This window comes from Amblyraja radiata, chromosome 46, assembly GCF_010909765.2.
Source record: "Amblyraja radiata isolate CabotCenter1 chromosome 46, sAmbRad1.1.pri, whole genome shotgun sequence".
Classification (NCBI taxonomy): Eukaryota; Metazoa; Chordata; class Chondrichthyes; order Rajiformes; family Rajidae; genus Amblyraja; species Amblyraja radiata.
In genome coordinates, this window is record NC_046001.1 from 6,495,499 (window position 1) to 6,512,347 (window position 16,849).

Sequence of the window (16,849 nt, forward strand, 5' to 3'; positions counted from 1 at the left end):
CAAACTCCCTACCCAGTTGCACAATATTTATTTGGCATATGTGGAATCACCACACCCAGCAGTGAACCACACACATATGACCAACATACTTTCCCCCCCCCCCCCCCCCACACATACATTGATGCAAATTGAAACACAACTAGTTCACCAGGACATTTCAGTATTTTATATCATGCAAAATGCTTTGGAAATACCCCTTACCTATTTTTTTATTTTTAGATGAAACAAATGCACCATCATCTGGCATGACTAAGGAAAGAGAGGCAGAGGACTGTGAACCCGAAGAAGCTCGTGATCTGGGCTTGGCTGCATGTCTTTGTTGCTGTATTCTTGAAGAATGGGCACTATGGTGGAATTGTTGACTAGGCTGGTGCTTGGATTCAGATTTACACTTTTTATTTTCTACTGCAGATTCTGAAAAATAGTAGTTAAGGGAATTGTCAGGATGAAGGCTGCAATCAAAAACAAACATTTTTAATTATGGGGGGAAAAACCAAAACCCTGTTTTGACACCTTCTCCATATTATGTTAAGATACAAGAGTTAGAAAACTCAAAAGTTGTGTCATTTCAATACAGTTTACAGTAAACAGACAGACTTTAGGCAAGGAAACGACCTCATTCGATGATTTGCCAGATAAAGAGAAAGTTTTGTTTTAGACCAAGATCCAGCTTAGTTACAAAGTGATCTGATCAAAAGGAAGTCAGCATCTGCAGGAGTAATGCACAAACAAGCAAGCTAGTTTCCCCCCCCCCCCCAATTGAAAGGGGGAAATTTATGAGGGTACCAAAACTAAATTTTAAGCAGACAACAATTAAGACTACACAATTCAAGCATTCCTCCTTGTAGCAAAAAAAAGAAGAAATTAGCATAGAAATTAGCATATAGACATAAATAAGTTGGTAGTGAATTGCTGGTGACAAATCAGCAAAGTTCATAAATAATTTGCAAAATCTGTTTCAATGCTTTAAATCACTGTCAGCACAAGTTTTTTTTTTAATGTACTGCATGTGTACAAAGACATTTTAATATGGATCATTTTTTACTTTTGGATCATTCTGTGCGAAAAGTATTCAAGGCTTAAATAGCATTGATGTTCACATCATGAATACAAGGACCAAGGAAATCAAAAACACCACAAAACCATTATTAAGTTTTGTTGTGGCAGTGGCTGGATTACTGAAGTCAGAGCGCATCATCATTAACAAGTTTCAGTGTTCTATTTAGTTCAGTTTGTATAACGTGAAACACTTTCAGATTAGAGTCAACCCACCACCAAAAACAAACCTAGATGCTTGCAATTATTTGGGAGAGATGAAGAGTCTAATAAAAACAAAAAAGAGAATTAAAACATTGTGGGGAAAACAGTATTTTCAAAACATAAAGACAAATGTATTAATTAGAACAAAATTTACATGCATCATACCATCTATTTCAGGAGTCAATGATTCGGAATCTTCCAGCTCTTGGGCATCCACGGAAAGGGTCTCCAGTTGTTCAGTGAGAGAATCCACCGACTCATCGTCGTTTACAGACCCATTGAGGTGATAACCGTTTATTTCCTCCTTCTCAGAAGAAGCTGCAGACAGTTCACCGCCATCAGCTGTACTTTTTTCTGACTGCAATTGCTCTGGTTCTGCTTCAACTTTTGGCTTTGGTTTAATCTTCTTCTTCTTGGGCTAGGTATTGTTAAAAAGGAAGATGCTTAAAGCATTGTTTAAAGACAGTCAAATCTTGAAGGTATTATTTTTATTTGCAAATCACAATTAGCTGTGGCAAGTTTGCATAGCTTTCCCAAGATTGTTTTGTTTACTCTGCATCCAGTGCCAATATAAAGGATTTCTTCTCGGTATAGGGATCAGGTGAAAGACAGGATATCCTTGCCCTTTCCTTACAGACCCACATATATAAATTTATGATTCTAATTAATTTTATACGTGTATATATACGCACATATATACACACACACACATCCGATTTAATTTAAATTTAATTATAATCACATACGCACGCACACGCATTTACTCATCAAAACAGCACCCCAACAACATTTCTGCCATTCAAATAGCCTTCAACTGACTACCCAGTTTGGAGCTGGGTTGTATTGTAGAAGTCACTGTATTAGCACCACTGCCAGATTTAAACACAGACAGATCATTAACACACTCAAATAGATTTAATTGATTATAAATTGAAAAGATCAAATCTGCTAGATACAATCTGCTGAGTTTCTCCAGCATTTGTGTACCTGCTAGATACAAATCCAGACTGCAGAGCCAAAAAGGTCCCTAATAACTCTAAGGGTTCAAACCATGCTGCAATTTAATATCAAAGCAGTAACACATGGCAGTTTGCTCAGCAGTCAACATGGACATTAGATTGCTGGTAGCTACAAGGGCAGATTCAGCTTTATAAAACACAAGTTATTTGTAACTGGTGTACTGTGTCCAATTCCAGGCAACTCGTTTTAAGAAAACTGCAAAAGTCTTGAGATGAGAGGGTGCAGAAGCGCGTTACTTACAAACATAATTCTAGGAATGAGGGATTTCAGTTAATTGGAAAGACTTGGAAAAAACTGGGATTGTTCTCCTTGGAGCAGAGGTGGTTATGAGGGAATCCAATTGAGGTATTTGAAATCATTTAGGGCATAGACAGGGGGTTGAAACTATGCCCACTGGTAAAAGGATCAAGAACTGGGAGAAATAGAGTAAATGTCTATAGACTAGAACAGTGCTTCATAAACTATTTCAGTGTCATTCACCCGTTAGTCTTGATCACAAAATGTCATTCACCCTCGACTAAGTTTTCTTATGTCTTTTGGTAATTTACATCTTATTCTCCCTTGTGTATAATTTATATCATTTATTTTGTCACACGAGCAAAAAACATTAATTAACTCATTTCCTAAGTGTTTATTTTCTTCAACTTTTTGAACATCCTAAAAATGGAAAGAAAACTAGGAGTGAAATAAAAGTTTAATTACCGCTGGAGTTGGAAAATCATTCTATTAGAATGATAAAAAAACATTCCAATGTCTAAACACTGGGCTTCAGTCCCATCCTACCCTTTCGGGCTTTGATTACTGCAGGTTTTTTTTCCTTGAAAAACTAGCTCAAAAAACCATGGGCCATCATTCACCCCAAGATAACGTCATTCGCCCTTGGGTGAACCATTCACCAGTTTAAGAAGCACTGGACTAGAACTAAAGGAGAGATTAGACAACAGTTTTACATTGCTCATGGTTAGAGTCTGAAGAGTACCAAGGACGTACCAGACATACTAGTGGAAGCAGTCAACTGTGGCTTTCAAAAGGAGATATCTGGAAGTACTGTGCAGGAAGGAACTGCAGATGCTGGTTTAAACCAAAGGTGAAAACAAAATGCTGGAGTAACTCAGTTTGACAGGCAGCATGTCTGGAGAGAGGAGAGAAGGATGGGTGACGTTTCAGGTCGAGAAGGATCTCGACCTGAAACGTCACCCATTTCTTCTCTCCAGAGATGCTGCTCGTCAAGCTGAGTTACTCCAGGATTTCGTTTCTATTTGGAAGCACTTGCAGGGATAATAGGAAGAGGGCAGGTGGCTAGAACGCTCTTCCGTGGAAGCTGGCATAGACTCCCAAGGGATGAATTAACTCCTATGTTGTAACCATTGTATGATTTCATTCTCTTGCAACAGTTGGCTGCTTTAACCACTGCTTACCGCTTTACAATTAGGAAGTCTAATAAGGTTGAAAATTGGTTGGGAGGGAGGAAATTTTAATCCGGATTTAATTGGTGGGATTTAACAAGGGTTTGAAGTGCAGATTAACTATGATCCATTTGAACAGCAGAGCAGCCTCAAGGGGATGAGTGGTTTCCTCCTGTTCATACGTCACGTTCCGTACCTTCTTTTTTCCTGTTACGCTCCATTCTTTCAGTATCTCTGTGGCAGAACCTTGATTAAATTAAAAAATCATTAAATTACAGTAATTCTTCAAAAACCACATCAAATCATTAAATTACAGTAATTCTTCAAAAAGCACATCAAATATCATGATGCAATTTTCAAAACATCACAAACAGATTTTAGAAACCTTCTCATTGTTTCGGTTGTTATCTTATTGGCACGACCAAAATATATGAAATATTAGCATTTTGCACTGGTGATGATTATTTGGCGTTTTGGCATTTTGTAAATATGCTACCATATTTTGATAAAAACCCAAAAAGGAATATTAAAAAGGTCAATAATGTTTTCATATTGTAGATGTTAGCAAGAAGTCTGCTCTAAAAATATGTACATTGGATGACCCAGAGGTTCTAGTCGTCTGTCCATGTAATTCTCTGTCACTCAGGGTTGTTTTTGACAACCTAATCTGTTGCAATGATGCCCGACCCAAGCCCTTCCCATCCTCCTTGGCCTCACCGATTTCAACAATTTCAGGCAACTAGCACTTTTCTTCCTCTACATATATTGCTGTACAATTTCAATTTGTTCCTTTGATGCTTTTCTCTTGGGTTTTTAAAAACTGTTGAACATTCATAGTAATGTTTGGGTTGACAACCATGGTCCGCACCACGACACAGAAATTGTTGCGGCCTTCCCCTTTTACATCTTAAATCGCACTCATTTTCTCACTTTTCCAATTATGCGGCAGAGTCATTGACCTGAAACACCGACCGTCCCTCTGCTTATCTGTGGAATTCTCTGCCACAGAAGGCAGTGGAGGCCAATTTGCTGGATGTTTTCAAGAGAGTTAGATCTAGCTCTTCGGGCGAATGGACTCAAGGGATTTGGGGAAAAAGCAGGAATGGGGTACTGATTTTAGATGATCGGCCATGATCATATTGAATGGTGGCGTTGGCTCGAAGAGCTGAATGGCCTACTCCTGCACCTATTGTCTATGTTTCTATGCCATCTGACCTTTCTGCTTTCATTCTGGATTTCAAATTTCAGCTGTTTTTTTACTGCTATGTCAGCATGATTTGGTGATGATACTCAGATAGGCTTAGAGACAGCTGGTGTAGGAAATGGAAATACCTCAGCGGTTTCTAATAGTTAAAAACTACAAAAATAAGGAAAAGCAGTGAATAGATCTTAATATTATACGACATTACAATCTGGATATCTGGGGGCCCAGTTAGTGTCAACCTCCAGTACCAGTCTTAGTCTGAACTAGATTAGCATCAAAGGATAATGTGTGGATTTTAGTTTGAAAATGCTATGATCCATGTTCAACACTTTGATTTGTCTTAAAACTTATTTGAAGCCCTAGCAAAGGAGCCCTAAACCCTTTGGGGGAATTCGATAGTGAGAAGGGAAAAGAAAAGCAAAGCATACAGATTTTTTTTTCTTCATAAATCTATCTGGAAGTCCATCAGGAAACATTGATAGGAGGAATTCTACAATAGGTTTAAGTCTATTATTATCACAAGTACCGAGGTACAGCAAAAAGATTTGTTTTGCATGTCATCTAAACAGATCACCTAATGCTCTCTCAGTGACGCGTCGGGGGATCAATTCTGTCAACAGGTTGGATGACGATGAAAGTCAACAGCGAGCCATGCGTCGTCTGACACACGAGCGAACTAACCTAATGCTCTACTTAAATATAATAAAATCAGCCATGATCATATTGAATGGCGGTGCTGGCTCGAAGGGCCGAATGGCCTACTCCTGCACCTATTGTCTATGTAAGCTCGAGTACAATAGAGCAAAAGGGAAGATACAGAATATATTTTGGCATTGTAGCACATCAATTGTGAATTGGGAAATACTTCTGAGGGGTAGTTGGCAGAACTCCTGATGACTAATTCTGCTTTGAAACGCAGAATACAACACTTAGTGAGAAAACAAAATGGAAAAAACCTGTTTTAAGACAACTGGAACACAAATTCTAAAATTTTAATGCTAGATCAAAAAGTTAAGAATACAGCAAGTCACTCTGTGCAGGTGCCAGGGACTGACTGCCAACGTGGAATAAAGCTTCAGGTTCCAGGCTGTCATATCAGAGTTTGAGCAGCTGTGGGGCAGACACCATTTTAGGCCTACATTTACATTACGTCATTAGAAATAGCTAAAGGATGACTACTATTCAAAATGCAACAGATTTATTGTTGGTTTAACCATAAATTGTTGTTTGCTCCAACATTCAAATTTAATAAACCACGGCAGCAATTGAAGTTTGAATGCAGTTCACGGAATCACTAATAGTTTACTTTGTATTTATTGCACACATTTCAAAGCTATACAAAAAGGTTCAACAATGAAAAGATTTCCATTGTTTGTCCAGATTCAAAGTATCACCAAAAACATAGATGAATATAATGGATCACTGAAGAAGCGAGCTAACTATACGACTCCTGATTTGAATTTATACTGATGCTTCACACACCTTAGTGCTTATACTCCTGATCTTACGCTTCATTTGAATAGCTATTGGCACTGCATTTGGTTGGAAACAAATTGAAATTAGTTGCATAGAATATTCAGTGAGAAAAAGGACAAAGTCTTACCTTCCATAAAAGCTTGTACGGCCTTGTCTACACAATTGTCATAATGTTGCAACACTAGGATGATCTCATTGTTACTCCTGTTAGGAACTATTGCACGAACGGCAGTAATCTGAATAGAAACACATCACAGATCATATCAAAAGATGACCTGAAATACAACTCTGGATCACATGGTATAAAATGGAAGGCCTTACAAATGAAATAAAGGTTGCAAGCTCTGCTTCTGTATACAATGACAAAACTATTACTTAATTTTATAAATGGCAATATACACACAAATGCATTGGCCTCTGGACGCTGGATTGAAGGCTTTGCAAAGGATAGATTAAATTAACCTCTGATACATAGTGCAAAGAGAGCATCGGCAGCATGCTCTTCACTCCATTCAAATGTTCTTTTTCCATCCAGCTCTGTGCTGCTGCCTAAAGTGAATTTCATCTCCAGTAATGAAGTTCCCAATTAAAAGCATTGATTTGTTTAAACATTACCACTAGTTCTTGCTGAATTATTCAAACGCCATGGTCATTAGTTCTCAGAAAGCAAAAAATAAAATTGTAAGAATAAAAGGCCTCCCTTAATCACACTTACAAGTTAGGATAAAACCCACTCCAGAATGGAAGAGTTGAGTTGAATGCTTCACACAGAGGTCAGTGGACATATGGAACAAGCTGTCAGAGGAGGTAGTCGAGGCAGGTACAACATTTAAAAGACATTTGAACAGGTAAATGGAGAGGAAAGTTTTAGAGGGATATGGGCCAAATGTGGGCAGGTGGGACGTGTTGATGGGCCGTCTTGGTCAGCATGGGCAAGTTGGGCCGAAGGGCCTGTTTCTGTGCTGTTTAACTCTGACTAATACCTGTTGGTGGTCTAGAAGTCTGAATGAAAGTAGTTTTTTGGGAGGGTAGGAAAAGGAAATAATGTGATCATAAATGAAGCATTAAACAAACAGTCAAATAGATGACAGCAATTTATATCCATAGTTCCCAAAGAGTATTTATTTGATGGTCAAAAATACATGAAGAATACAAACATGTTTTGTTCAAGTTCAAGTGAGTTTATTGTCATCAAAACCAAATTTGAGATCAAAATATAAGTTAGTTTTTTAAATGCTTTGCATGTGAAAAGGGAGTACGTCTCAGAGAAATAAAGACCTTTTTGAAAATGTTATATGATGACATCTGAAAGAACATATGAAATTGTTCATATGTTATTACTAGTTATTGAGTCAACAGACTGATTTAGTCAGTTTGAAGGGTCCTGACCCAAACCTTCACTTATCCATGTTATCCAGAGATACTGCCTGACCCACTGAGTTACTCCAGCACTTTGTATGCTTTATTTGTGATTATTTTAATCAACTTGTTGGCACCTTCAAATGTTTATGCATGTGAACCCTCATCTCAGTGTTCGTACACTCCCTTTATAATTGTGCCATTAGTTTATGGTGTCACTCTTTTCCCCCCCAAAATACACAAGGCAATTTTCATTGTCGTTTAGAATCAGCAATGGATTTGCAGCAAAATTACTTTGCTATTTTCAGCAGCTAGGTCTCATTAAAGCTGGCAGCAAGTCAAATTTACTTCCATTCAAAAGGCTACAAACTTTGGAAGGAGACGAAGCTTTGAAACCAACAACGTTTCATCAACAGTATTTAAAATGTAAAACAAAGGGCCACAGTCCTGGAAATACCCACATCAGGCCAATTAGTTGAACGCAATAAGCTTTCACTCTGAAAGGCACTGCAGACAATGGTATTTCCCAATAATAATGTTGAATGAATCTATAACAAAAAAACAGCTATAATGACAGGACTGGTGATTTCAATTTAAAAAAAAAAAAAAAAGTTCAGAAAAGCTGTTACCTACCATGGGCTGTTTTACCCATCATAGCCTAATGAACCCGATTAAATTATAGCACAACTAGTAATGCTAAATTTAAAATACTTCAGGACAAGAGAGTATTTTCTTCCTACTAACTACTTGTTTGCTAAACATAGGTTATAAAGTGACGGGACATTTACTTAAACATGTATTGGATTTAGTGCTCATGAGATCTCTTCAACAGTGAGAAAACCAAATGCAGATTGTTTGAAAAAAATGGAGCCTTTAATATTCATTCTCTAGCTCACAATGAATCGCTCTCAATCTCTGGCTTCTACATTGTTTTAATGCCCAATGCAAGCTTAAGGAATGGCATCTTGCCTTCCATCTGGGTACACGGACTTCTGGACTCAATATACAGTTGAACAATTTCATGTAACCACTTGGTTTTACCCCGCTCTCTCCTAAAGATGCGGCCATTTCAATTTGTTTGACTTTTGACTCCATCTGCAAGTTTTTTGTTTTTTTAACGCAAATCGTAATCTTAACAACTTCAGTCTCACCTACATTCCAAAACATTCCTTCTATACTTCCCCTCCTTCTCTCTGCACTGTAACACACTTGGAAATGCACTTTCAGTTCCTACGATATCCACTTGGTTTCTCTTCATTACCGTCAGGTGTTTCTAGCATTTGTGTTTTTTTCCCCTCCAATAAATCCAAGTTATTTGAAGCCAAGTACACAAAATATCACTACCTTTTCTTTTATATTGTCATTGGATCCTCCCTGGGCCATCACAGCTTTGGATCGCGTGTCAAACACAACTCCAGTGGGATCTGTTCGGGAAAGATTAACAGAATTATAATTTTCCACTATTACACTTTTACATTTCGCACTGCTACACCAACATTACACAGATAGGTACTTGGTATCAATATTGAAGGAATAACACAAGAAATTGCCACAACCAGAAAATTACATTCAAATTAGCTGAAGGGTCTCAGCCCAAAACGTCACCTATTCCTTCGCTCCATAGATGCTGCCTCACCCGCTGAGTTTCTCCAGCATTTTTATCTACCTTCAAATTAGCCGTTCAGAATCAATCAAATTTAAAGATTGGATTAGTGAAAATGATTTCATATGAAAATGCACATATAGAAACATTGTTTTGTCAGTCAATTATATTTGTATAGCACATTTAAAAACTCATGTTGACCAAAGTGCGGTACATCAGTGCAGCTACTAATGTGCTACATACAATGGTCTAGGTGCTGCAACCGCAAAAGCGTGATCACCCCCGAGCTTAAACCTAGACCGCGGGATAGTCAGTAGCCCCAAGTCGGCCGACCTGAGGGACCTGGAGGTAGATAGTGGGTTAGAAGATTTTTGATATAGGAGGGGGACACAGATGTTGCTCTTTAAAACCGTGATAGAATTATTCAAACCAACCAAAAACTATTCTGAACTATGGAAAGGTTTGAAATAAGGAACCTTTTAAAGTACATTTGTACCTTGTTAAATGGCACTGACTCAATGCAAACGCCCTTATCTGAAGCAAGTTTGCCAAATATTGGGAGATCAATCAAATCAACGTCAGGAAAAGGGGAGACACAATGTACTGGAGTAACTTAGCGGGTCAGATAGCCACCCTGGAGAACATGGATCGGTGACGTCCTGGGTTGGGACATTTCTTCAGACTTACTAGGTCCCAACCTGAAACATTAGTTACCCGTGCTCTCCAGTGATGCTGCCTGATCCGCTGAGTTACTCCAACATTTTGTACCTTTTCTTCTATAAGCCAGCATCTGCAGTTCCTTGTTACGTCAGGAAGAGGGGATTCATTTTTAGTTTATATTGTGCTCTAATTTGAGCTTGAAGTCCATTATGAAGTTCAGGAGCTAATTTGAGATACTATTAGCACTTCTGAAAAACTTTGGCTTTTTCCTCAATGTTTTGTAAATACAACGTTCCCAATAAAGGGCCTATCCCACTTTCACGACCTAATTCACAACCTTTTTTTACTTGTGGACATTTTTCATCAGGCTAGAAAAACGCCCCGACCTACGACTAGCATCACGACCTACCTATGACCTCCTACGACCTCACTGTGAGTACGAGTCAAGGGCAAACCTGGCAGAGGTCGTGAATTAGGTTGTGAAAGTGGGACAGGCCCTTAAGGCAGTAACTCTACGGCTGCGACGCTGTCACATAGAAATTTTGGGGGATTTTCCGCACAGCACTATGTTCGCACTTTTATTTGCATTGCTTTCCTACCTGGCCAATAACATTCCTTCAGCCGTTCTGAATTGCCAACACATCTCTTAAAGAATGATTACAAAGCACATGTTTAAATCAATGCAAAATCTAAATGTACAGCTTTAATTGTGAAAGGAACACATTGTAGAGCGGGCCTTAGTATAATGAGGGAACACATTGGCCCCGATGACCAAGGTTGTGATCCTTGGATGCAAGAATTCTGTAGTCTGTACCAGAGGAGTTGTAGCAGACATTGGACAAATACACAGAAAAGCTACTTTGCAGTACTGCAGAGTACAGAACATGCTTGTTAATGTGAACATTCTGCTAAAGAAAAAATTTCTAAGATTAACTAATTATTACCTCGGACCACGAGCGTCACGTTTAGAGCAGTTTAGTCTGGCATTGCCAAACATTTTTTCTCTTTTAAAGATAACTTTTTTTGGGCAAGGCGGCAATTATCTACGACAGCGGGATTCCATGATGAGAAATGAACTGGACATGTGTGCAGTTCTGGCCTCCCCATTACAGGAAGGACGCAGAGGTGGTTTACCAGCATGCTGCTTGGATCAAAGGGTTTCAATAACATGCAGAGGTTGAATAAACTTGGATTGTTTTCTCTGGAACATTGGACGTTGAGGGGAGACTTGATAGAAGTATATAAAATTATGAGAGGCATATAGGGTAGACAGTCAGAACTTCTCCTCAGGGTGAAAATGTCCAACACTAAACATCATAGCTACAAGGCTGTCCATCAACAACCAGCCTTCTCCTATTCAGTATCATTATCAATGATCCGAAAGATTTAAGTACCAGGCGCTAGTTTTTAAATGACTGGCTTTTTAAAAGTTTAGTTTAGTTTACAGCGCAGAAACAGGCCCTTTGGCCCACTGGGTCCACGCCGACCAGCGATCTCCACACATTAACACCATCCTACACCCACTAGGGACAATTTTTACATTTACCAAGCCAATTAACCTACAAACCTGTACGTCTTTGGAGTGTGGGAGGAAACCGAAGATCTTGGAGAAAACCCACGCAGGTCACAGTGAGAACGTATAAACTCTGTACAGACAGCACCCGTAGTCAGGAATGGAACTCGGGCCTCCGGCGCTGCAAGCGCCGTAAGGCAGCAACTCTACCGCTGCGCCACCGTGACCGCCCAATTCTCATGACATTTTGCAGTTTTTAATTTTAGGAATGTAGTAACATTTAAGTCAATTTATTTAAAGTGTAAACAGAAAAAAATGTATGAGCAATTAACCATGTTTTAAGAGCAAAAAATAAAATCCCAAAATGATATGCACCCCAATCTTAAGTTACTGAAACGTGCATACTAAATAATGCATTTCATCTGTAAATAAATTGCAATGTCATCGCTGCATTGTAACAAATGGATTGAGAAGTTTAATGAAAGTGTTAACAGCACAGAAAACAATGGACACTTCAAAGAAAAATTATAAAAACAAATAAACCAAGCAAAAACCTATATAACAACACTCATAGATAAGAGAACAAAGCGCAAAATTGTGATTCGGAGACATTAACCAAATGTTTTAAGAAAATAACTTAGTTAGCAATTCGAGTCCCAGAGTAAAGTTCTACAAGATCACTTTAGTTAAGGGGAAGGCTGTTGGAACAGGAACATTGCATAAGATACAGGGAGAGAATTTAGTTTTTTTTTAAATTAAAGTCTTTAACAGGAATAGGCAAACCAAGCACAGAAGATACTAAGCTTGTTGAATGTAGTATTAACAAAAGCACCAGTGGATATTTTATTTCTGATCCACGTTCATCTATCCTGATTTGCCTTTGACTTCCCTGAATTTGTTCACAATAATAATAGATTTAAAAGTTTAAAACTTAAATTACAGAATAGATACAAATTTGAAACAGCAGCTACAAGGTACAGCACAAGGGCCACAAGAGATGCCTTACTCAAGAATCCGTGAGGAAGTTGGTAAGGACACACTTTATGTGCTTAAGTAGCTCCATAAATATACAGCATGTACAAGTCGGTGGTCCGTGTAATCCAGATATTCAGAACCAAGAAAGAGACAAATCAAAGAGTCACAGACCAGTAATGCAGAAAAGACTCAAAGTTTTACAAGATGCTATTAATTTTCATCTGCAGTGTACAGTAGCCCAAAATAGTCCAAATTGATTTCAAAACAATAAGCTGGATTTCAGAGATTAAAAAAAAACAAATTAGGAAATATGGGCAGTTCGATTTTCAGAAGAAAAAAAAAAAAAAAAAAATCACAAATTTCTGCATTGGTTTGAAAAAGGAATTTCCATTAAATGATCAACAAATTAGCTAGACTGAACACCATTTTTTGCCAGTTTTGATTAAAAAGTCACCAACATGCACTGTAACGCACTCTCTGGATGCTCTCTGCCATAAATGTTTAGCATATTTTTAGTTCAGGCAGTGTAGATAAAGAGTAAAGCTGAGAGGTGAAAGCAAAACTCACCTGTGGAAACAGCAATAGAATATGTGAGCATATGGAACAAAGCTCTGAATTAATACTTCACATTTGTCTGTATAATTATAGCAATTAGAACTGGGGAAAATGAAATATCTATTTAATTGCTAAAACACACTAACATGAAAACGGCAAGTCTGCAATAGAGTTGGAAATGTTCATCATTTTCAATACTTTAACTACAAGCAAACTCCAGATTTTAACCTGCAAGCAATTCACAAGCTTGAATGGATTTTAAATAGTAGCTAAGGAATACCACAAATTCCATCTCATCTAATACCCTATACTATCTTTTTTCGAAGCACAAAGTTATAATACAAGAATGGGAGCATATTGAATAAGGAGAATTTAAACCGTGGCAAGATTAAGGTGAATCCCAGGACATTCTATGAGTACTTGGGAGCAAGAGCATAGCCATGGAATGAGTTGGTACCATGGTAATCCATGTGAGGAACCAAGCAATGTCCTAAATTAATATTTATCTGCTCTTGAAGATAGACATAAAAAGCTGGAGTAACTCAGTGGGACAGACAGAATCTCTGGAGAAGGAATGGGTGACATTTTGGATCGAGACCAGAGTCTGAAGAAGGGTCACGAACCAAAACGTCACCCATTCCTTCTCCCCAGAGATGCTGCCTGTCCCACTGAGTTACTCCAGCTTTGTGTCTATCTTTGGTTTAAATCGCCAACTGCAGTTCCTTCCTACACTTATCTGTCCTTATTTGAGAATACGTGGAAGACAATGAGTTCACAGGGAGATAGATCCGGGGCAAGGCAGGATTAAGGAGGAGGTGCTAAATGTTATGCAACAAGGGGTGATAAATCCCCAGGTCCAAGAGAAATCTATGCCAGGTTGCTATGGGAAAGAAGGGAGGAGGTAGTAAGGGTTAGATGAATATTCTTGCATCTCAAGAGTAGAGGGCAGCATTGGCAGGATGCCTTTCGGATTGGTAGTCTGTGACCAGTTGGGTACCACAAAGATCAATGCTGGGACCATGTTAGTGCTGTATATTATCGACGTGAATGTGAAAGGAGAAGATATAGTTGCCAAGCTTGCAGATGGGTGTTGTGGGCATTGAAAGTTGTCCAAGGCTACAGCAGGATACAAATCAGATGGAAAGTTGGATTGAGTATCAATGGAATTTGTCAGTGCAGAAATCATGAGGTATACATAGGGCAGGTAGTCAGAATCTTTTTCCCCAGGGGTAGCAAAAACAAGAGGTTTAAAGAATGAGGTTAAAAGCAAGAGGAAGCTGTTCTAAAGTTGATGAGGGGAAAGCCTGTGATTGAGATCTCAAACAGCCTACCAGAGAAGGTAGAGTCAGATACAATCACTATGTTTAAGAAACATTTAAGCAGGTATTATCACAGCATAGATAAACCTAATGCGGGCATAAGGGATGAGGAAAGGTGGGCCAATAAATTAATTGGATGTGGTGGGCCAAGGAGCTCGTTTCTGTGCTGTACAACTCTCAAGATTCTAGCTCTGGGTTTAAGCACCAGCACGAGAGACCAAAAGAATTGTTAAAGTCAGTACCAAAGAAATAAAATGACCACTCCTGATTCATACCGAGTATTGTCGTGGACACCAACCAGCATATTTTTCTACACAGCTCGGAATGACTCAAAATTTAGATTGAACAGAATAGACAAAGTAACAATTCACACCATTTACAAAGTTAACCAATCAATAATGCAATAATGACAACAAATGATGGAATACACAGGCTTCCTACAAGTTTTGAGCCACAGGACTTCTGCCAGGAGAAACACGACAGGAGGGGCATGGTGAAACGACTTGAAATATAAAAATGCTATATCTTTTTTATTGTGACAATTCACACAATTAAAGCCAAAAGGCTCCTTTATTGAAAAACAAAAATCATGCATCCTAATTTAATTTTTCTATGTTAAGAAACATACCTACTTTCTTGGTAGCTCTAGAACAATCCACTCTGCACAGCTCTATGGAAGTTTTGAACTGGAACTCTTGCATTTTTATAAGGATTTCAGAATAAACTTTGGATGTATTCCAAATTTCACATTATAGCTGTGCACTTCAGTTCCTGTTTGGCCTGCCTCTAATACTTCTACTTAAAACTGTTGGCATGTTGCCAACAAGGATATTGCATCCCCTTCCATTGAAGGAAAGCATTGTATGGGCTCATCATTTTGGCCACAAATGTCTGGGTTATTCACGACCGTGCGCTTTAGAATCTGGATTTTACTTTTGAACCATGAACGCCAAACAAGCCTAACAATAGAACGGCAAACTAAAACACATTCTTCATGGATCTGAAAGCAATACTTGTGCAAAGACAAACCCCAATCAGAACCAAAGCTAAAAACAGAAACAAGATTCCCATCATTATTGCACAAGAATAAAAAGACAGCGTCATTAAAAAGTGACATTAATTTTCCAACGTGTACGGTATATCTTCCTGAAAGGCGCAATTGCTGTGGTTGACCAGGATTACAGGTTAGTTCTGTCATATGCTTATTTAACCCTCCTTTCATTCAACTGGTCTTTGCCACAAACACCCTGCCAATGTCAAGAATGAACTGCCCAATTAATAAAAGCATTTTTTGCTGCCTTATGTGGCTGGAACACACTGCTGAAATCCACTTCAACAGAAAAACTCCAGCTGCCAATTATTCTTGAGAAAAATGTTGTCCTAGTTTTAAATTCCAAAACCTAGCACAGTCGGTTCAGAATTGGGGAGAAACAAAAACTGGCGCGGGGAAGGGAACAACCGGTATAAACGTCGTATTTCAAAGCATAAAAAGACTGCAGAATGGAAAATTAAATGATTTTTTTGGGAATGATTATGAATTAAAAGAATCTTAGATGCATATCAAATATTGTAATATATTGAAATGCCAACCTCCATCAAATTGCTGTAACACCTAGAAAGAAATGTTCTGAGACGTACTGTCAAAAGTCACTGCAAATCCAGATAAATGATTCATGAACACAATCTTATGTAATATCACTAAATGCTCTGTGACGTACAGAACTGCTCTGATGCATACCATCAGCAGTCACCACCTTTCTCAAACATGGCAAACATAGTGACCCTTTGGCAAGAACCTTGATCCTGTTTCCAAAATATTATCAGCTGTTGGGAGACAAAGTTAAAATTAACGTAACCATACGTCAACAACAAGCATCCACCCAGCAACCAGGACAACAATTGCTCTACCTGTTTTGAAAAGGTGCGCAAACACCAGAACCGGAATTAGCCATTTAGCTTTACACAATGGTTTACCATTCAATTAGATCCTGGTTGACTTTTCGTTCACTTTAAAAAAAAAACGTCGATCTAAAGCTTGCAAATTTCAATCGACTAATCGTCCAGTTTTGAGAGTGCAGGTTCCAGATTTCCACTGCACTTTATGAAAATGTGTTTCTTGCATTAACTCCTAAATCGGAGGGGGTCGAATTTTTAAGATTGTTCTGCATTCTATCAGAGGACATTGTTTCTCTATATTTAACATCACCTTTCATGTATTAGAAGTCAAAAATGTGTAGCACATTATAATGCAAACCTCAAAGCCACGTCATTTATGATGCAACTGCAACGCACCCACTCCGGTGCCAATATACTCCCCCTGAAATGAAGTGTCCAAAACTGAAGTGTTTCAGATGGAATCAGACCAATGCCCAGTCAACTAAAGCTCAACTTCCTGCCTGTTCGATGCCAGTGCCCTCAAAATAAAAATCTAACACTTGATTAGTTTGACTTTAGACTCATGCACCAGCTTAGAATGATGTGTGGTGTTTCATAAATTCA

General features: G+C 38.5%; 1 protein-coding gene across 3 annotated transcripts in view; it reads right to left on the minus strand.

The window, feature by feature from the left end:
• Positions 1-16,849, minus strand: part of spats2 (spermatogenesis associated serine rich 2) — a 72,179-nt gene that overhangs the window by 33,139 nt on the left and 22,191 nt on the right. For all 3 annotated transcript variants that reach the window (XM_033015727.1, XM_033015730.1, XM_033015729.1), the window contains exons 3-7: positions 9,070-9,149; positions 6,494-6,602; positions 3,883-3,932; positions 1,426-1,678; positions 202-414 (exon numbers count right to left, since the gene is read on the minus strand). In XM_033015727.1, coding sequence (XP_032871618.1) covers positions 202-414; positions 1,426-1,678; positions 3,883-3,932; positions 6,494-6,602; positions 9,070-9,149 — 705 coding nt within the window. The remainder of the gene's footprint in view (positions 1-201; positions 415-1,425; positions 1,679-3,882; positions 3,933-6,493; positions 6,603-9,069; positions 9,150-16,849) is intronic.